Source organism: Myxocyprinus asiaticus, chromosome 2, assembly GCF_019703515.2.
Source record: "Myxocyprinus asiaticus isolate MX2 ecotype Aquarium Trade chromosome 2, UBuf_Myxa_2, whole genome shotgun sequence".
NCBI classification, from domain to species: Eukaryota; Metazoa; Chordata; class Actinopteri; order Cypriniformes; family Catostomidae; genus Myxocyprinus; species Myxocyprinus asiaticus.
The window spans coordinates 11,653,151-11,675,831 of NC_059345.1; the positions used below are offsets into that span (position 1 = coordinate 11,653,151).

The following is a 22,681-nucleotide window of genomic DNA, read 5'->3' on the forward strand; positions in this document are numbered from 1 at the left end:
AAAGATAACGCTGGTTGCAGTGGATCTACAATCAATGGAAAAGAAACCTGCAAATGTGTCCCATCATTTGCCAGTGATGAAGAAGGTCTTTATAAAGTTCAACACGTTTGCAGCTTGTAAAGGACTTCTGCAGGTAAATACATTTTCCAACCAAAAGAGTATCAAAACGCATATTAGCCTACACGAAAACACATACAAAAAAGTACCATGGCATTACCATGTTTTTTGGACATGTACCATTACCTGGACACACTATGTTAATACAATGGTAGGCTATATGAATAAGGTAATCATATAGCAAAGTACCATGGTATTTTTTTAATTACCTTGAAGCAACGTGTAAATGCAATAATATGAATATGGTAAACATATATCAATTTACCATGGCAGAAGCATGGTATTCTTTGAAGTACTTTGAAGCACCATGCAAATACAGAATGGTACATAAATATGGTAACTGTGTATCAAAGTACCATGGTATTACCATCTGATACCATCAGAAATCACATTGTTATTGTCCAGATGTGCTCTCTCTCTCTCTCTCTCTCTCTCTCTCTCTCTCCCACACCCACCCACACACACACCCACTAATTTTTTGGAAACCAGATGAATATTGCATCATACTAAATGATTACTGTGGAACCCAGTCAAGTTTATTATTATAATATAATGCTGAATCATTATTATATTCTGGATAAGATTTGTTAAAAATACATTTATATTTAATTCACCCTAAACTGGGGTTTTAATTTTGACACTGCAAGTGCAGTCTAGTTTATTTCACCTTCACCAGCAGCTTTTATAATGAACTGGAAAGTGCAATGTTTGATTGACAGTTATGAGTTTCGCATCTTGTGAACCGCTGACAAACTCTCCTTTTACTGTTCTGCGTATGTAGATTTGTACAATAACTTTATAGCGGTTACTAATGTTTGGAATTCCGCAAATGTTTGAACCTGTAATACTTCACAATGCAGGTGAACTGTGCTTCAAACATTAGCCCCCCGCACGTTCACACAGATCAGCGCGTCGCCGGTTCATTCTAAAGCACACACAGACCATGTTTATCTGTCTTTAATCACAGCCTTTGGCACTATTATATTAAATTATCATATCTCCATTTTGATGTTAATTTGATTAATTATACAGCCCTGAAGAATCGTCAAATTAGTCTATTGAGGCACTCTATGAAATTTTATGGCCAAATAAAAGGCTCATTAAAATCATCTTCAGCAAAATCATCACGATGATATCATGGGTATTCGATGTATCACCCAGCCCTACGACACGCCCACTCCAAGTAATGCCCCCTTCCCCCTTGGATCATAAAGCCATTCTTTTGGCTAAAGAACTTTTTAAATCCTATGGAGTCGCTGTATGATTCATGTTGTTTTAACTGTGTAAATATAAGAAAGAATAACTTTTAGATTACATTTGATGTGAAGCATCATATTATTAAACCAAAGATATAAATGGTGAAATTAAACATTGTTCTGTTTTCTCCAATTACCTCAAAAGCTAACCAGGTAGCCTATTAGCTCAGCATACTGCTGGCTTCTTCTCCTCTTCATTTCCACCATATTTCTTCTCACTGTCGCCACCAAATGATACGGTGGTATGATTCTATAGAACTTTTAAGTTGGGGTATATTTCATAATTTTACAAACTTTTCATTCTTTAATATTTGTGGTTAGGTTTAGGGGTATGCGTAAGGTTGCTGCAGGACTCAAAATTAACACAACAAACACAGTGTATGAATGTGACAACCAACTGTTTCAAGACTTCAGCATTTCGCTGATCATTTGAAGGGGGCATAACTTGTAGTGGATGTGCCTTGTAGTAGTCTTGCAGGATGCAGACAGACCATTCTCAGCACAAAGGCCTAGAGCATGTTCACGTTGTTGTAATATTGACCCAGATTACATGCACACAAACACGCTGATAACTCTGCTTATTTAAAAAAATCTGACAAAGCCAGGAAACTGTGTTTACATAAGATTTGAAATAATCAAGTTATTCTCTGCTTTTTACATCAAACTATGAAGAGACATGCACACAACTCTTTCGTACATTGGATCATCCGGTAAGAACAGTGGTAAAAGTGTTTACATGTAATGCAAAATCGGGGTAATGGGCAAAAATCTACCCGTCAATTGGTTTATGCTTAAGCTGTTTATGACCTTACATCGATAAAGGAAAGTGGTTTAATGCATTTACATGACCACACACGTTGTTGGCTTTTTAAAGCTGAAGTATGTAACTTTTTTAAGTGAATGGTAACTTTTTCTTCTATCCCAGCTTAATATGCAGAGACAGCTATAAGTAAACCATTCATAGGTTTTCTCGAAATCTGTAAACACTGTCTCTGTGGTGCTATAAAAATGCCTCTGTTTGTTTTGAGCAACCCGCTTAGACCCGCCCCAACAACATTACTCAACTAATGGAGTGAGTTGGGGGCGGGACTATCTGACTGCTTGAACAACTGCAGGCGGGTCATATTCAGAAAACTGTTTTGAAAACATTGTTTATTTTTGCAATTCCATTCGGTGGTCACAGAAATTACATACGTCCGCTTTAAGCATAATCGGTGTAAGAATGTGCATGTAAATGCACTCATTGTTATCTCTTCAGTATGCAGAGACAACTATAAGTAAGCCATCTGTAGCTTGGTTTCCCTTAAAAATAAGTGTGAACATTGTGGTGCTTTCCAGGGTTTAAATAAATCTGGTCAACCTTTTCAGTTTCGATTCATGTTTTCTGAATAGGGATTTTTTATTTATTTTTATTTTTATCATGTATAGAAGTTTCTGAGGCATATTTCCATTTGTATGTCAGGTACAAATCTTTTTGAATTAATATAATTAAAGATTTTACCTATTAGTGAGCAAATGTCTCCATTAAGCCCCTCAACGCAGGGAGTGATAATTCACTATAGTACTTTAGCAAGTACCATAGAAATTTTCAGAACTTTTCCAGGCCTAAACATCTTTTTTTAAACTCCCTGGAATTTCCACATTTTCCACCATCGTGGGAACCCAAGGCAGTCTGACATAGTAACATAGTAATATTGCATCAACCAAAATATTATTATTTATTTATTTTTATTTTTTTGCAATTCCATTTGGTGATGCATCTCTAAAAGTGGAAACAAAATAAAGTTAAATAAAGGTTACATGTAAAGCAAAAGACAAACTGAAACATGCCCTGTTATTTGTACAATAAACATGAGCTTGACGTTATTTGCCACCTGAAGAGTGAGTCACGTTTACCTGCTTAGAGGCCACCCCTTTATGATCCCGTCTACACTGATAAGAGGATAGCAAACACACAGATGTTTGGCAAAATCTCAGCCGCTCTCTCACTCTAGATCAGATGAGTCTTGAACATTAAGTATATATAATTTAGCAAATTCAGGAGCTCTGCTTCAGTCCCTGGGTGTGGGCAATTTGTAATGCATGGAACAGAGGATCTCTAGAAAAAGACCTCTACGTCATTGGAGGTATAATTCCAACATTTGAAGTCCATTTTAAGGGAAAGGAAGAGTAACAGAGCCAAGAGGTGAATTGTTTACCAGCTCGGTTGGACTGAAATGGTCACTAAGTGAAACACATGTGGTGGTGTTTCTCGTATACAAAAGAGCATTAGGCCAAATCCAAACCCTTGCCTGGGAAGACATCACCAGACCATGAAGATCTCCGGGACTTCACTGGACCTGAGTGTAGCCGAATATGTAGTCGCACTGGACCCTACATTCACTGTGCTTGAATTTGCCAGTCTATGCATGCTCCCTGTACAAACAGGTATGTGTGACCTCTGATCTACTAACACATTACACAGCTAACACAACATTAAGCTGAAGAATCTCTCCTCTATCTAAGGGATTAAGACAAGCACCAAAATGTATTGATATTCCATATGAGATGAATACACACTAAATGCAAAGTTGGCTTAAATCATAAACACACAGATAAATGTTAACAGGTCTGTCAGCAGTCTGTATGTGTGTCTGCTGCTATTGAACATGAAGAACTGAGATGCAAGCCAAGAAGGGAATGTGTTTTACCACAATTGCATACTTCTGTGTTCAGTCCTGTCACTCACAGAGCAGGGCACAATAGCAACTTTACAATGTCATGAGTTCCTATGGCATGAGATGCTGCTACTTATATTACTATCTAGCCATAAGAGTAATTTCAAAGCCAATGCTCAAACCACTTCAACCTGTTCCTACTTTCCATTATAATCTAATTTTCTATAATCATTAGAAGCTCTGCTGAATCAGATGATCAGCGCATACATGCGTGGGTGGCAAAAGCAATGTAGACTCTTAATATAATATTACTGCATTTTGAACCTAGAGGCACTCTGTATGTTAGAGTATATTACCTCTCTGAGAAGGTTTAAAGCACTGAGTGTATTATTTGCATGCATAGGTTTAATTCCTGGATTGCCTAACTAAGTCAAGAATGGACCTGACGGTCACTGGCAGGATTCAAACCGGTGGCAATCAAATTCCCTAGTGCAGCACATGATGAAATTGAATTAAAATTTAGCTAACACTGCAAAATTGCCTTGGAAATGGAGGTAGAATGAGCCTCTTCACTGGCCTGTTTAATTAAATGAAGTTTCTTCTTTCTCAAAGTAACACGTGGACGCATGGGTGACAAAAGCGCAGTTGGTGATTGGATACATTTCCTCCGTTGTTGTGGAATCGCCATCTTTAATGTCAAGAAAAATACATGGCTCTAGAGATTAATCAATACGCTAGGCCTATATAGATAAACATTTCTGATTAATTAATGGTCGTGTTTACATCGTTCATTTACTCTGGAATGAAAGCTGCTGTGTTCATTAAACTCTCTCGGCTATAATTACTTATAATAAGTTATTACTGTGGTCATGTTTAAACTGTGTCACAGCTGTACTGTATTCAACTTTCCACTTCACAGATATTGTGGACAACTTTGAGTGTTACAGAGAGCACATAAGAGGAACTTCTAGTCTTGTAACTGTAACACAAACACACTATAACTATACTAACTGTTACAGGGGTGTACGAAGTATCAGAAAAGGAGAGGGAGATGCAATTGTAAGATATATAAGCTAGGCTCATGAATATTAATTACATGTTGTGACGTCATCTAATTAATATTCAATAGGCCAAATAAATCTATCTGATTTGCTGAAAGACAAACGATAAAAAGGCGCTAGGATTGACACTCCCTGTGTCGCGCGGTCGAAACTACACTATGCTACAGGCTTTTCCTTTGTCTTAAAATTATCTTTTTACGTGGATGGCTGCATTTGTTTCTCACTTTTCTCAGTGCAACTCTTAAAAAAAAAAATTATTATTATTATTTCCCAAAAAGTGTGTGTGGATGGGGTTCTAATTAAAACTGTAAATTCTCTTGCTAGTCTTAAAGTAATAGTTTACCCAAAATGAAAATTCTCTCATCATTTACTCACCCTCATGCGATCCCAGATGTGTATGCCATACATACTTCTCATACTATATCTGCCATATCTGTCTATGGCAGAAACAGGAAGAGTAGTATAGTATTATGTTATTCCGAACTCAGCTGACTTACTTTCTTCTGCTGAACACAAAGATTTTCAGAAGAATCTCTCAGCTCTGTAGGTCCTCACAATACAAGTGAATGGGTACTAACATTTTTAAGCTCCAAAATGCACATAAAGGCAGTATAAAAGTAATCCATAAGACTCCAGTGGTTAAATCCATATCTTCAGAAGTGATATAGGTGTGGGTGAGAAACATCAATATTTCAGTCCTTTTTTTACTATAAAGTATCCTCCCAGCCCAATATGTGGCGATATGCATGAAGAATGTGAATCGCCAAAAGCAAAACAAGAAGAATGTGCAAGTGAAAGTGAAAGTGGAGATTTATCGTAAACAAAATGGCTTAAATATGGATCTGTTTCTCACACCTATAATATCACTTCTGATTATATGGATTTAACGGCTGGATTACTTTTGTGCTGGCTTTATGTCCTTTTGAAGCTTCAACATTTTGGTACCCATTCACTTGCATTGTGAGGACCTACAGAGCTCAAATATGTTTCAAAAAATCTTCATTTGTGTTCTGCAGAAGAAAGAAAATCATACACATCTGGGATGGCATGAGGGGGAGTAAATGATAAAAGAATTGTCATTTTTTTGGTGAACTATCCCTTTCAGAGCATTTGACTGAACAAAATGACTGAGTGCAGTGTGTGTCATCAATATTTTTGTCCATTTTGCTGGAGGAGACGGTGAATTTTAAATATGTATATCTACCAAAAATACATTTTGTTAATGTTTAGGTCTAGGTGTACACTAGCATATGGCTTCAAAGCTAACAGACATGAAGTAAAAGCTACAAAACCTTGATTTTGATTTCACTGATTTCTCTTTAAATGTATTGAAAATAATTTATAATATACTTATTAGTTTAAATATTTATGATTTATAGATTTAAATACATAATATATGAGACATAAATATAAGAGTTTAGTTTCATGTTTATGCGTACCTTTTATAACAGTCTGTTGTCAAACAGATGCTTGACTTCAAAATATGTTTTGTCCACTCTTTTCCATCTAAGAACCACTAATACCTCACCCTGTGCCTGCTTCCGAACCATTGCCTTTGCTGCAGCAGAGCACCGTGAACCTCTGTGCCATCTGCGCAGACAGGGCTACAGGGAAACATTACGGTGCAGCGAGCTGTGATGGCTGTAAGGGATTCTTTCGAAGGAGTGTACGCAAGAACCATACTTACACATGCAGGTGAGAACACAATCAGACTGATAACTGTCCACCAAATGTGCACAGTACACTTACAAATAATTTTTGTATCCAGACACAACTACATCAAACATGCCGGTGTTGCCTTGATTATTTGCAGTTAAAGCAGTGGAATGAGTTGCGTTAGTCGGCATAAGTCTGCATATACTTTAAATAATATTAAAGGGTCTTTTAGGTCTTCTGACGGATAACTTCTCTGGCTCATTAAAAGGATAGTTCACCCAAAAATGGATATTCTCTCATCATTTGCACACCCTTATGCCATCCCTGTATGACTTTCTTTCTTCTGCAGAACACAAATGAAGATTTGTAGAAGAATATCTCAGCTGTTTAAAATGCAAGTGAATGGTGACCGAACCTTTCAAGCTCCAAAAATCACATAAAGGCAGCATTAAAGTAATCCATATGACTCCATTGGTTTAATACATATCTTCAGAAGTGATATAATATGTGTGGATGAGAAACAGATTTTTTTTTTTAATCCTTTTTCACTATAAATCTCAATTTTCACTTTCATATTCTAAAAGTGAAAGTGGAGATTTATAGTAAAAAAGTATTTAAATATTGAACTGTTTCTCACCCAAAGTGACTGGATCGCTTCAGAAGACATGGATTAAACCACTGGAGTCATATGGATTATTTTAATGCTGCCTTTATGTGATTTTTGTAGCTTGACAGGTCTGGGCACCATTTGCACTTGCATTGTATGGACGTACAGAGCTGAGATATTCTTCTACAAACCTTCATTTGTGTTCTGCAGAAGAAAGAAAGTCATACACATCTGGGATGGCATAAGGGTGAGTAAATTATAAGAGAATTTTCATTTTTGGGTGAACTATCTTTTTAAGTTCTCGGTTACTATTACATGTCTAATATTTATCAATAAGAGCATATTGAAAGCCAGTGTAGGATCTCAGAGACATTGGTTGTGAACAAGCAGACAACTGTAACAGCCGACTAGTTGAGACAGAACATCACAAGTTAATTTCACAGCACAGTTTATACAACGGAAATGTTATTTCACAGTTTCACAGGAGCTGGCAGCTACACACAGTCTTGATATGACCCCATCTATACATGGTCACAGATGTCTGTGTCCTATAAAAAATCTGTGATCTGTGACCACCTTAATCAGAACCTGTATGAGTGTGACATGAAGTGTTTCATTGGATTTCTCCTCTGTCTCTGCAAATGTGAGAATTATATGTATTTTTTACTTTTTGTATGTGTGTGTGCATGTGTGTGTAGGTTCAGTAGACAGTGTGTGATGGACAAAGACAAAAGGAACCAATGTCGCTACTGCAGACTTCAAAAGTGCTTGAGAGCTGGCATGAGAAAAGAGGGTAAAATATTAGAAATGTTGATTTCATTTTAGTTTCTGACAATGAATTTGAAGAGTTTCTTTACAGAAGCTTCTACCAGATCTGGAATCGGCTTGCATATAAACGAATTGAGTTATTGGCATTTTCCCATTACATATGAATACTGATCTCTCCTTGTGTCTCTTAGCTGTTCAAAATGAGCGTGACCGTATCAGCTGTCATAGAGAGGGCCAAGGGGTGGAAACGCTCACCATCGATGTGTTGGTGCAGGCAGAGACCAATACTCATCAGGCAAGCTTTCTGCTGAAGTCATTTTGAAAACATCATGAATACAATATTTTTTCTCACACATCATACTGATAAACTGTTTAGATGTCCTAGTAAAGATTTAAAGGGATAGTTCACCCAAAAATTAAAATTCTCTCATCATTTACTCACCCTCATCCCATCCCATGTATGACTTCCTTCTGCTGAACACAAATTAAGATTTTAAGAAGAATATTTCAGCTCTGTGGGTCCATACAATGCAAGTAAATGCATATCAAAATTTTGAAGCTCCAAAATGCACATAAATGCACAAAAAAAAAAATTACCTTGGCAAATGATATAATTGGCTCATTGTGATTACAGCCTATTTAATTAAGATTAGCAAGGAATTTGTGCTAGTTCTGAGGGCTTTAGTGTAGTAACACCTATACATTCACAATGCATGTCAATAGAATGCACAATATTAAACTGGATGATTGACATACAGTATGAGCCAAAAAACAATACACAGCAATAAGTCATTGCAAGTTTTTTTCCAACTCAGACACACTAGTCTTTTAGTTATGGTCTAGCTTCAGTTATAGATTTGTCCTACTGTACTGACTCTTATCCAGTATAAAAGCTCAGTCATGCTGCTTTCTACAGCACCTCTCCCTGAATCCCATGAGGGACATCAACACCAAGAAGATAGCCAGTGTGGGTGATGTGTGTGAGTCCATGAAACAGCAGCTCCTTCTCTTAGTGGAATGGGCAAAGTGCATCCCTGAATTCTGTGAGCTTTCCGTGGATGACAGGGTATGCCTATACCTAGTTGTATTCATTCAATCATGTGCTTTTAGTTGTCTATGGCAGGAGCTATGAGCAAAATGTTGTTTGTATGTGGTTTGTGTTTGTATCTACGTGTTTGTCTCTATGTGCAGGTCGTGCTGTTGAGAGCTCACTCTGCAGAGCACCTCATCTTAGGGGTGGCACGTCGATCATTGCCCTACAATGATGTCATCCTGTTGGGTAAGGGAGTGGCTGAATTGGGTTCACTTGTACAGTGCTGTGGAAAAGTATTTGCCCCTTTTCTGATTTCTTCAGTTTTTGTGTATTTTTAATTCAAAATTGTTTTAGATCTTTAAATGATATATAGCATAAAACAAAGGCAACCTGAGTAAACACAAAATACAGTTTTCAATATATATATATATATATATATATATATATATATATATATATATATATATATATATATATATATATATATAAAGTTATCCTACAGTATATCACCCATGTGAAAAACGAACTGCCCCCTTAAACTTAATAGCTGATTGTGCCACCTTTAGCAGCAACAACTGCAACCAAATGCTTCCAATAACTGGAGATCAGTCTTTCACAACGCTGTGGTGGAATTTTGGCCCACTCTTCTTTGCAGAACTGCTTTAGTTCAGCCACATTGGAGGGTTTTCAATCCTGAACTTCCCGTTTAAGGTCCTGCCACAGCATCTCAATCGGGTTCAAGTCAGGATTTGACTAGGCCACTCCAAAACTAATTTTGCTTTTTTTGAGCCATTCAGAGGTGGACTTACTCCTATGCTTTGAATCATTTTCTTGCTGCATAATCGAGTTGCGCTTGAGCTTCAACTCATTGACTGATAACCAGCCGTTCTCCTTTAGGATTTTCTGGTAGAGAGCAGAATTCATGTTTCCCTCAATTATTGCAAGCCGCCCTGTTCCTGAAGCAGCAAAGCATCCCCACACCATCACACTACCACCACCATGCTTGACTGTAGATATGATGTTCTTTTTGAGGAATTCTGTGTTTTATTTATGGCAGATGTAACGGGACCGCTGTCTTCCAAACAGTTACACTTTCGACTCATCAGTCCACAGAACATTCTCCCAAAAGGTTTGAGGATCATCAAGGTGTGTTTTGGCAAAATTCAGATGAGCCTTAATGTTCTTCTGGGTTTGCAGGGGCTTTTGCTTCACCACTCTTCCATGGATGCCATATTTGGCCAGTGTCTTTCTGATAGTGGAGTCATAAACAGTGACATTTATTGATGCGAGAGAGGCCTGCAGTTCCTTGGATGTTGTCCTTGGCTTTTTTGTGACTTCCTGGATGAGTCGTCTCTGTGCTCTTGGAGGAATTTTGGAAGGTCGGCCACTTCTGGGAAGGTTCACTATTGTAAGTTTTCTCCATTTGGAGATAATGGCTATCACTGTGGTTCTTTGGAGTCCCAGAACCTTTGAAATAGTTTTGTAACCCTTCTCAGACTGATGTATTTAAATTTTCACCTTTTTCCTCATAATTTCTGGAATTTCTTTCGACCTTGGCATAGTATTCTACTGGGTGAGACCTTTTAGCCAGCTTCATGCTGCTGAAAAAGTTCTGTTTAGGTGCTGATTTGATTTAACGGGGCTGGCAGTAATCAGGCTTGGGTGTGTCTAGTCCAGCTGAACCCCATTATGAATGCAGTTTCATAGATTTGGGGATTTAGTAACTAAGGGGCAAATACTTTTTCACTCAAGCCCAGTTGGTATTGGAAAACTTTTTTGCTTCAATAAATAACATTATCATTTAAAAACTGTATTTTGTGTTTACTCAGATTGCCTTTGTTTTATGGCAGATATATTTTGTTTGAATTTTTTTAAACAATTTATTATGAGATATGCACAAATACAGAAGAAATCAGGATGGGGCAAATACTTTTCCACAGCACTGTAAATATGTGATTACCTCAATGTTCAATATACAGTATATAGCTCTTTTTACAATTATTATTCCAAAGCAGCTTTACAGAAAAAAAAAAGAAAAAAAGAAAAATTATGAGTTACAAACAAACAAAGTGACAAGAAAAAAGTCTATCAGATGTTAGATAGATGAGTAAAAAACCTAGGAGGAACCAAGAGCTGTGGAAGCCCTCCTCCTCAGTGTAACACCAGAGGTTGCATTACCCTAAAAATGTCATCACTTCACAAATTTCAAGAATTGATGGTCTATTCAAAATGTAAAAAATATATTTAGGGGAGACCGGGGCTAGTTGTCTCACTCTTTACTCCAGTGAATATTTCTCAGGGCATTTTTTTCTTCCAGAAGTCAGTTTCTGCATAGTCACATACCCTAAAGCCTTAGCTGCAAAAAAAAAACATTTCCACCGAAATTTGCTTGAAAAAGAATTACAGTTCACTGAACACACATTGACCTTTTGTGACAACTTGCCCCAATAGTGGGGCATGCTGTCCCACTATATGGGGTAATTTGTCACAGTGGAACTTGTCATTAAACCAGTGGAATAAGTTTTATGTGCACATTGGGAGAAATACATTCCACCATCACCAAAAAAAACCTACACCTCTCTTGAAATATTCGCCTGCATTAAAGGGATAGTTCACCCCAAAATGAAAATTCTGTTATCATTTACTCACCCTCATGCCATCCCAGATGTGTATGACTTTCTTTATTCTGCAGAACACAAATGAAGATTTTTATAAGAATATCTCTACTCTGTAGGTCCATATAATGCAAGTTAATGGTGGCCAGAACTTTGGAGCTCCAAAATGGAAATAAAGGCAGCATAAAAGTAATCCATGCCACTCCAGTGGTTAAATCCATGTCTTCTGAAGCGATATGATAGGTGTGGGTGAAAAACAGATCCGTATTTAAATCCTTTATTTTACTATAAATCTGCACTTTCACTTTCAAAGTGAATGAATTTGAAAGTGAAAGTGGAGATTTATAGTAAAGGGCTTAAGTATTGATCTGTTTCTCACCCACGCTTATCACATTGCTTCTGAAGATATGGATTTAACCACTGGAGTGGCATGGATTACTTTATGTGGCCTTTAAGTGATTTTTGGAGCTTCAAAGGTCTGGTTACCATTCACTTGCATTCTATGGACGTACAGAGCTGAGATATTCTTCTAAAAATCCTTGTTTGTGTTCAACAGAAGAAAGAAAGTCATACACGTCAGGGATGGCATGAGGGTGAGTAAATGATGAGAGAATTGTCATTTTGGGGTAAACTATCCCTTTAAACAGCCTATTAAAAAGCTTATATAATATAGTTTACACTTGCCTGCTTATATGCCAGTGCGGTTTACTTATTTTCTATTGTTTAACCAAGAGCTATTACAAAAATATGATTATATTTTAAAATTTACAGGTGAGGGATTATTATAATTTAAGAGCGTTTTCAACTAGGTGTTTGAAACCACCATGCAAAACCTCTGCTAGAGAAAACACACATTTGTGCAATTGGACTTTTGACTCCAGTTGTTATCATTAATGAGATACAGCCCTTGTGACAACTTACCCGTGTGTCAACTTGCCCTGGTCTCCCCAATAATTTAAGCCATGTCAGTCTTTATAATGTCTTTTCACAGGGAATGACTTCATCATTCCTGTGAGAGGAACCGAGCAGGGGATGTCCAAGGTAGCAGCTCGTATCTTGGAGGAGCTGGTGAGACCTCTGAAAGAGCTCAACATCACAGACACAGAATTTGTCTGTCTCAAAACCATTGTCTTCTTCGCCCCAGGTTAGTCAGGGATCATCACTGAGGGCCAAGACCCAGGTCTCGGTGGTTCGCTTTCAAACACAGTGTCTGTGCCAGGAGCTTTTGTTCTTGTTCCTGGCACAACTTTTTTGTACGTCTTTGTTTTTGGGATGTTCTATGTGGATCTATTAATATCTGATACATTGCTGACTTGAATTGGAGAGTTCTGAATTGTATTACCTGTTGGCCTAAAGGTCTGATTATAAAACTAGAGCCAGGTTGGTCAGCAAGAGCAGCCATCTGTCAAAAGAGTGTAATAGTTAGTCTGAGATTGTTGCTTAGACAAATACTCACTCACAGACAATCAAGCACATCATATACAAAAGGTGCTTTTCCCCCAAAAGTTACCATTGGTGAACCATGCCGTTTTATACCGATCTAGGCTCGGGGACACGGTTTTGGTTTCTTTTTCGAATGTGGTGCTGCGAAATCAGGATTAGAATGGACTCGAGGGGGAAGTAATCTCACAGTACCGAACCGTGTTCAAATGGAAATGCTATTGGAACCGTTACTCACCATGCTCAGAATCATTCGTCCCAATGTTGGAAAAGTGCCAAAAGACACACTTGTACACCCTGCTAAAAAGACCAGCTTAACCAGCATGCAATTCCCACGATGGTCTAAGCTGGTTTATGATGGTTAGTGCCGGTTTGGTGCTAGTCTAGCTGGTGGACCAGCATAGCCATTTTTCAGCAAAACCTAGCATGGTCTTTCTTATCAAGCTGGTTAAAGGCTGGTGCAGACACCAACACACCCCATGCTTGGGGACCAGCAACCTAAACACAACATAAGATGTTGACCAGCAATGCTGGTCTTTTCAACAGGGCATACAGAGATTTGAACAGTGTTGGGTAGTAATGGTCTACATGTTAGCTGGATTACATAATTAGATTGACAAATAACAAATTGTTTATTTCATGTTTACAAATGTTTAATTTACCCTATAAGCTCTGAAGGTATTTTTAAAGATTCCTGTTTCAGTGGCATACCCAAAATTAAAGGCTTATAAATCGACCTAGAGAAAAAATTAAAGAAAAGAAAAACAAGGAGGGTCAAGTGTTTGGTATCATTGTAAAGAAAACTTTTCAAATGTTTTAATGATATTAGATTATGATACATTCTGAGACTTTCAGCCTTAGAAACTGCTGGAAAAAATTTTGTTTTGTAAAAATTTACTTTTTTTCTTATTTTTCTTATTTGACATTGTATATCTTTGATTTTAAATAAGGTAGCTCTGAACAACTGCTTTTGTTTTGTTCACAATCATGTCAACTGTATCAGAGAATTTTTTTTTTTGTTGATACAACAAAGCAATCAAAAGTTATAGCATTATAAAAATAATTTATTATAATGTCCAACAATTTCTCCATGTGTCCAAAAGCCTCTCCAAACTAATAAAACATAATAATTGTAATAGAAGTGTAATAAGAAATGTAATAAATAATCCAAACGTTCTAACATTACATTACCTAAAAAAGTGTAATATATTATAGATCACGTTACTGATTACAATTTTAGTCATGTAATTTGTAATTAGTTCCAGATTACATTTCAGAAGTAATCTACCCAACACTGGATATGAATCATCCATCCACAAAATGGTGAATGTGATCTCAGAGAGCACCTTCACCAATTATTTTTTAATTGTAGTGCTGGGTAGCAATGGATTACATGTAATCAGGATTATGTAATCAGATTACAAATATGAATTACTTGTAATTAGATTTAATTACATTTTAAAATACTCATAACCAGATTACAGTTACTTTTTTAAAATCTTTTTATGGATAACATTATATGTTAATCAGACAAAGGCAGTAAATTGTTCAGAATGTGTTGATCCCTCTAATTCTAATATATATATATATATATATATATATATATATATATATATATATATATATATATATATATATATATATTAATGCACTTTTGCTTTTGTGACAACTTTTGTTACATTGATTCACATACATAACTGGTCTGATCTGTTACTACACATCGATGGCGTTTGTAATGCCAAAATTGCTGGAGTAAGTAAATTTTAAGAGCCATATCTTAATTTAACTCAGAAACAGACAAATAACGAGTAAAACACACACACAAAAATCATATCAATTCAGTTTTCTTTAATGCTTTAAAATGTAATCCAAGAGATTACATAACTGACTACCATTTTTGTAATGTAATTTGTAATCAGTACCACATTACAATTCAGAAGTAATCTACCCAGCACTGTTTAATTGTAATATGTCACTGAACCCTGTCTGTTTCAGACTGCCCTGGACTACAGTGTGCCCAGGCAGTGCGCCGGTTGCGATTCCAGTCCCAGGTGTTGTTGGATGAGGCCACTAGCGAGCAGCGAGGGCGATTTGGGGAGCTGCTGTTGCTGCTGACCACACTTCAGAGTGTAGCCTGGCAGATGGTGGAGCAGCTGCAGCTAATGCATCTCCTGGGCAAGGCCAACATGGACAGCCTGTTGATGGAGATGCTACTGGGAGAGGAGGCAGCCAGAGGATCTGAATCACTGCAGGCTTCAGGTATCAAATTAACTTGTTGTTCCCCTAGAAAGGAAGAATAACAAATGAGATCTTAAATATCTCAACTGACAGCGAAGAGATTAAATAAAGAGCAAATTGAGACATTTGATTAAGTCTCTTGCTACTCAGTATTTTCTTCTGAAAAGATACTAAAGTCTGCTACCAAAAGTAATAGATTTCAATATGAAGTTGACATACGGTAAGCATTTAGAGCTATAAAATGAATGTGGATAGCATAGCTTGTATAATGTTATCTAGGAAGATCAAGACAAAAATTGTACTTCTCTTAAGGAATTTTAGGGTAAACATCTGAGACAAAGTTGACACTTCAATGAAACTTTATTAAGTCTCCTAAACTATGAAATAGCAACCTCTTAGTGGTCAGATTTACCTTTGAGTTGCCACACTGCTGATTTAGGGTCAGTATATAAAGTCTTGGGATTAGGCAAGCAGTGCTGGTCCTGACTATCATGGAGAGTTAGACTTTTTCCAGCATAAACTTCAGTGAACTATGAGCTGATTAAGATTATAGAGGGTCTCAGTCCAGAGTCCATCTGTCTCAGTCGAAGCTTGCAAGTTTAAGATAAGACTCAACATCAGTCCTCTAAGGAAGTTGAAGCTCTCTCTGACTTACCTGCAGTTACAGTATGAACAGGTTGAAAAAGCAATAATGGTATAAAACAGCGAGTGTGCTCTTCTCTTTTCTGCCTCTCTGCTGAGTCAAATCCTGAGCACGTATACTCTATACATCTTCAGAGCCGGTCCTCTCCAGAGAAATACTGACAGAGCATATCCCACTGCCTAACTTCACATCAGTGATCCTCCCTGTACCCTCTTGTGAGTATATGGAGCTCAGGTAGCTAGTAAACTGTCAATCCTAGGTGTGGGCAATGTGACCAAAATTTTATATCACGATATGAATAATTTTCTTTCACGATAACGATATATATCACAATATAATATTTTTTCTGGAAAATTAATACAAATGTGTTTATATTAAATAACCATGTTGTAATGGCTATTTTTGGATAATCAAGTCAGTGAATTAAATACTTTTATAAATGAAAACTACTTCCTCTTATATAATTTTCTCTTTATTTGGAACTTGACAAACATAGTCAAAGTAAAAAACATACACACACTCAACTCGGTTTAAAATCAACACTACCTTAATGCTGAATTTCACATTGGTCTATACAATGCAAGTAAATGAGTACCAAAATATTCTGATATGTTGTTGACCAATATTATTATTATAAACATTTCTTAAGAAACTCAACATCTTCTCAAAGCAATGCACCAAAGAAAATAATACTGAAGTTTAAAAAAATATCCAACAAAAATAAACACTTCATTAGGCTCTTAATTATTTAGGTCATCTCTATAGAGAAAATATGAATATCTGTAGGCAAATATTAGGCCCACTGATAGATAAGTGCATGCCGTGCACGTGGATATTTACGTATTGCGATATACATGATATAGCAAAATCTCCAACGATTGACACTTTATATCGTCGCCACAGTATATATTGTCATTTTGCCCAGCCCTAGTCAATCCTATACAGTTTTAAAGGAGAGCTCAGCCAAACATTAAAATTCTGTTATCATTTACTCACCCTGATGTTGTTTCAAACCTGTATGACTTTCTTTATTCTATAGAACAGTAAAGGAGATATTTTGCAGATTGTTCACATTGTTCATTTCCATAAAATAAAATCATATAGTGACCAAAAAGTACCGTAAAGTACCACAGAAGTAGTCCATATGACTTGAATCTTTATTCCAAGTCTTCTTATGTGAATTGTATCATTTCTGCACCACTATTGTCACCAAACGGAATTGCAAAAATAATTACTGTTTTCAGTCATGTTACATGAACACTACCCCATCCTCCATTGGTCGACAAACAGATAATCCTGCCAAGATTTTATTTGCTCTTCTGCATATTCAATATTGACGTGTTGTCATCGGTTATGAGATATGCAATGACCAGGGTTGGGAGGGTTAATTTTGAAATGTAATCCACTACAGATTACAGAATACATGCTGTAAAATGTAATTTGTAATGTATTCAGTTAGATTACTCAAGGTCAGTAACATATTCTAAATACTTTGGATTACTTCTTCAGCATTGGTAGATTTTTTTCACTTGTTTTGACTATAAAAACTCTGCCAGTCCAGTAAGACAAAATACACATGTTAAAAATACATTACCTGAAAAACCTAAATATCTTATGCAGTGTTGTTTCTAAAACAAGATAAATCAAATTGATCTTGTTTTAAGGATTTTTAGATATTTTTACAGGAAAACAATACAAAAATTATTATCAAGAATATGATTTTTGCCCTAATATCAAAGGTCTTACTAGAAAAAAAGAAATTATGATCCAACGTGAATTTTCTTGATAAAAAAATATGATTGTGCCTGGTAACGTGCATGTAAAATGGCTAGAAATAGCATTTTAACTTAGCTTAAAGCTGACAATTTACACAAGGTTTATTTCTATTTCTTCTGCTCCAAACTTACTTCAAACTTACTTCTCTGTCTGCTCGTATGAATGTAACACATCATAAGAAAGTGTTTCACCGCTGTTCAGATGCACTTTGGATCGCATCATTTATATGTATAAATGTTTTCCAACTGAAAGGACTAAATATGAAATGAAACAAATAACAATAAAATTCAAAGTAATCTCTTCAGTAATCAAAATACTTTTTGACTGTAACTGTAATCTAATTACCAATGATTTAAATTGTAACTGTAGTGGAATACAGTTAGTTATATTTTGTATTTTAAATACGTAATCCCGTTACATGTATTCCGTTACTCCCCAACCCTGGCAATGATGTTTGGCATCTAATGACATTCAATGCAAACCAATGATGTTTAGCATCACTGACATCAAACCTGGCACAAAAGGTCTTCAGACGGCAATTTTGAATAGAACGATTGAGAACGATTGAAAGTTGACCTTTAGAACAACATGAGGGTGAATTCACACTAACCTAATTTAAATTTTTGGGTGAACTATTCCTTTAAGACTTGAGGAGTTTAAATATTTTAAATGGAAGTCTACAATATACATAAAACTAGTTTCTGATGTAATAAATGTTTGAATACTGATACTTACAGACTCCCTTTGTTAGATGTAAATTGTATTACTAATGTCACTTTTGTCATTCTAAACTTTGGACCTGAGCAGCTCTGACTGAAGAGCCCTTGCTACACACACACGCTGTGCCTGAGGTATTCATACATGGACAAGCAGCAGACATGCCAAGATAAATGGCCAACAGCCTCGCCATGTCAACTGTCCACACATGCCTTTAACCACAATAACTAAGAAGTCATAGATACACATGTGTAAAGGTTTTCAGTTATACAGACACTAATAACTTGACATATTTCTGCCCTGTACTTCACTGTATTTTGCATGTTCCTGATCTGAGAAGTGCTTTTTATAATGTATCAAAAAGGGTGTGTGATCCACTAATAGTTTTAAAATTTGACTGAGTGAAAAACTTACATCAGATAAAAAGTTAGGTAGTATATAAAAATTCTCTAATGAAATCACTAGTAAATGATTGTCTAATTTATTGGATTATGACGTGGCAGGGGAGCGTGCGCATAAACATTCAAATCCAACAAATTTTCAGGGTTCATGGTTCAATCAGATACAGACTGTAATACGCATGAGGGAATGGTACATACAAATGGTAAACAATCGAGGGAAGAAAGATAGCATTTTTGCTAATGTTAGACTTTAACATTAGCTAATATCTCGTTCAATATATTTTTTATCAAACCATTTACTTCACTTATGAAACTGAAATTTGTCTAATGCAATTTTTTAAAAATAATTTACAGACAAACAGGTTTCAGCTATGACTGTGAACTCTCAAGTTAGCATAATGTAGGCTAAAACGTTTACACAAATATTCACCAGAGGGCGCCAAATGCCTACTAAATCCAGATAATGCAGCTTTCCTATGATAGGACTGTTTTTTGTAATGTTGTCTTATGATATGACTAGTTTTCCTTGTCCAGCCTGAATATACAGTTACAAGTATAAATAGTGAAGTGAGTTTAGCCCCATATAAAAATCTAACCTATACACAAACTTTAGATAAGTGCAGAGAAGATATCTTTTACCATCACCCTAATTTGGTCGCTACAAATATTAGCATCTAAATAGCTATATATGAAGTTGCTGTTTTACATAGCTGTTTATGAGCCTCCCTCTCTAGTGCTTTCCCCTTCCCCTAGCAGGTTAAGTGTAAATTAACGTTAACAGGAGCGATGGTTCTGGTCAGGAGGATTAGTCTGACTCATCAGAACAGAGGAGCTTAGTGGGCAGCTATACATCAGTAAAGAAATGGAAAAAGAAATATTTTCCCCCCTGGCAACAGCAGCCACAACGAGTGAGAGTATCTGCCCTCCTTTCAAACCAGTAATTGAAACCAATGTACAGAAACGCATAAACTAATCGTAACTAATGGATGACTAATGCTCCCATTGCGCCAAGTTCAGTAAATGTTTTTCTTCACCTGTGGAGACAAATCCCCAACTAGTAAAAAGCTAGCACAATGAAACAATGGAATTGCATGCACTGAAAGTTAAGAACCTTAATGCAACATGGGAAAAGAAAGGAAGCAAAATTATAACAGTAGGCTGCAGTATTGTTACTAGATAACACTTTGTGTCCATACATTGAAGATATTTAATCAAATTTGTAGGTAGGCAAATGAATAAAATCTACAGTAAAAGCACTGTAGTAACCTATATTTCATCAGCCAACCCAAATTACCTGTGTGTTTATAATCCAGATGTGTTAGGGCATTATTGATTGGTATTTACATTTATTTAAAAGCTTTGAGTATTTGGAAAGAAGCACAAACTATGATACTTTTTTATTCTGTTCATTTTAAAAAATTATCAATAGAGTATTTACAGTATACATATGGTGTTCCTACATATCTGTCATTTATATACCATATAGCTCACAGCACTACATTAATAATCCTCAGGTGAGTTTTGTTTTGTTATCAAAGTGTACTATAGTTGCCATTTGATGCCAATTGGTTCCAGGTGTGAATCATGTATTTTGTCATTGGCATCAAACTTAGTGCAACGTGTCTTGACACACCATATTTGAATGTATGTGAATGTAAATGATCTATATCTTCACCTTTCAATAAAACAGGAGAGAAAGAGAAAATAAGATGTATCAGTTCTATTATAAAGCAGTAATTTGTTGAAATAAATGCATTATGGGGAAGTGATGGCACCAGGATGCACTGTGGGAATATGACAGGGAATGTGATGTTCTGGGCAATGTTCTGCTGGGACACCCTGATTCTGGCTATTCATGTGGATGTCAATTTGACACGTGCCACCTACCTAAACATCGCTTCAGATCAGGTACACCTCTTTATGGCAATGGTATTCCCTGATGGCAGTGACCTCTTTCAGCAGGATAATTCACACTGCCACATTGCACACATTGATCAGGAATGGTTTGAGGAACATGATGAAGAGTTCAAGGTGTTGCCCTTACCTCCAAATTCCCCAGATCTCAATCTGATTGAGCATCTATGGGATGTGCTGGACCAACAAGTCTGATCTACGGCAGCTCCATCTCGCAACTTACAGGACTTGAAGAATTTGCTGCTTATGTCTTGGTGCCAGATACCACAAGACACCTTCAGGGGTCTTGCAGATTCCCTGCCTCGGCGGGTCGGCGCTGTTTTGGCGGCACGCAGAGGACCAACAGCATATTAGGCAGGTGGTCATAATGTCTCGGCTCATCAGTGTATGTATATACTGTATGTATATATATTCCATTTAGGCCTATTGGAAATAACCATATAAACAGGCCAGCTAATGGTCATGAAACAATATCAGATTAGTCACTAGTTCAATAAAGATTCGAGTAATTGTAAGAGTTGGAATGGTTCCATCAGTATATTTAAAATTTGAGCAACTGGCATGCTTATGTTTAAATAATGCTCCTAGGAAACTCACTTTCATAAGATCTCTTTGCCAGCTTTAGGGAAATTATAAAATAAAAGACTTCCTCAATTTTCTCTTGGAACATGGTCATACTTCACAGCTGATGTACAAATGTTTAGTATGTGGCAATAGCACATTGGCAATACAAGGTTTAGACCCTTATCTTAACCAAACCAAATTTGTTACATGTTAATTTGCATTTTTCTCTTTTGAATCCAAGCCATTCAGTATCATTTGTATGAATCTCTTTTTCAAAAATCCTAATCATCCTACATGCCCCAGTACTCTTTTTGGGTACAATAATAAAAATAAAAAGTTTTCTACTTTTATTGTTAATGCCTATTTGGCATTTGCTAAGAACGAACCACAGCTTTCTTTCAAGTAAATAGATATTTCTTTCTCCACGGCTAAACAGGGCTGCTGGCTGGTGTTGAAAAGTCGTTCTACATTCTCCAAGAACTTCAGGAGCTCCACTTACTTCCAGCTGGCTGCCTTTCACACCACTTTCAGTCTGCACATCTCTGAGCTTTTCTGTGCTGCTTTAGTCCTGTCCTTGCTGTCTTCAGAAAAAAAATCGGGGAATAAACTACAAACCGCACAGCCACATTAGCACAAACTGGGTCTTTCAGCATGCCTGTCGTCCTTACTGACCCAAAGTCTAGCATCCATAATACCTGTAAAACCAGGCTTCTTCTTATTTTTGGATGTTAACTTATTGGCATAACCTGGGAGTTTCTGGTTGAATGATGACCTGATTTCAGTTCCAGTGGGGATGGGGGTGGAAACTCCCTCAATAATCAAAACAAGCAAGTACAACACTCAGTCTGACATTTGAAAAAAGCTTTAAATTTGGGTAAATCCACAGCTGTAGAATTTCAGGGAAATTAAGGAAGCAGACAGAACAGCTTTTTATCATATCAATTTTTCAAATTCTGGTAATAGCCATATAAACTTGCCAACTAATGGTCATGACACAATGAGACATTAGTCAGTACTTCAATGAAGAGTCAAATAAAGGATAAATTGATTACTGGTAAGAGTAGGATTAGCTATTGTACAAATACAATTATCCTCATTTGTAAGTGTGGCTTACCAATACTTTTTGTGGCTACCATATATTGCTTAGATGTTTCAAGCAAACAGCTATTAAGGCCTGTTGAACTTGTGGTGGTTGATGGGTGGTTGACGAACATGATT

The 22,681-nt window shown here is 36.6% G+C and overlaps 1 protein-coding gene across 1 annotated transcript; it reads left to right on the forward strand.

The window, feature by feature from the left end:
- The first annotated feature begins 3,384 nt into the window (after nucleotides 1–3,384).
- On the forward strand, nucleotides 3,385–20,682 carry LOC127415708 (hepatocyte nuclear factor 4-beta-like). The gene is made up of 10 exons (XM_051654545.1): nucleotides 3,385–3,800; nucleotides 6,603–6,786; nucleotides 8,053–8,147; nucleotides 8,314–8,417; nucleotides 9,039–9,188; nucleotides 9,314–9,401; nucleotides 12,762–12,914; nucleotides 15,206–15,469; nucleotides 16,226–16,306; nucleotides 18,675–20,682. Exons 1-10 carry the CDS (start codon nucleotides 3,686–3,688, stop codon nucleotides 18,755–18,757), a joined length of 1,317 nt encoding a protein of 438 aa, XP_051510505.1. The 5' UTR covers nucleotides 3,385–3,685; the 3' UTR covers nucleotides 18,758–20,682.
- Nucleotides 20,683–22,681: the final 1,999 nt, after the last annotated feature.

Excerpts from the sequence above, each read along its gene's own strand:
- LOC127415708 (XM_051654545.1), top strand. The coding sequence starts at position 3,686 with ATGAAGATCTCCGGGACTTCACTGGACCTGAGTGTAGCCGAATATGTA. Across the intron at positions 8,148-8,313 it reads AGCTGGCATGAGAAAAGAGG|CTGTTCAAAATGAGCGTGAC; the intron begins GTAAAATATTAG and ends TGTGTCTCTTAG. Across the intron at positions 12,915-15,205 it reads CATTGTCTTCTTCGCCCCAG|ACTGCCCTGGACTACAGTGT; the intron begins GTTAGTCAGGGA and ends TGTCTGTTTCAG.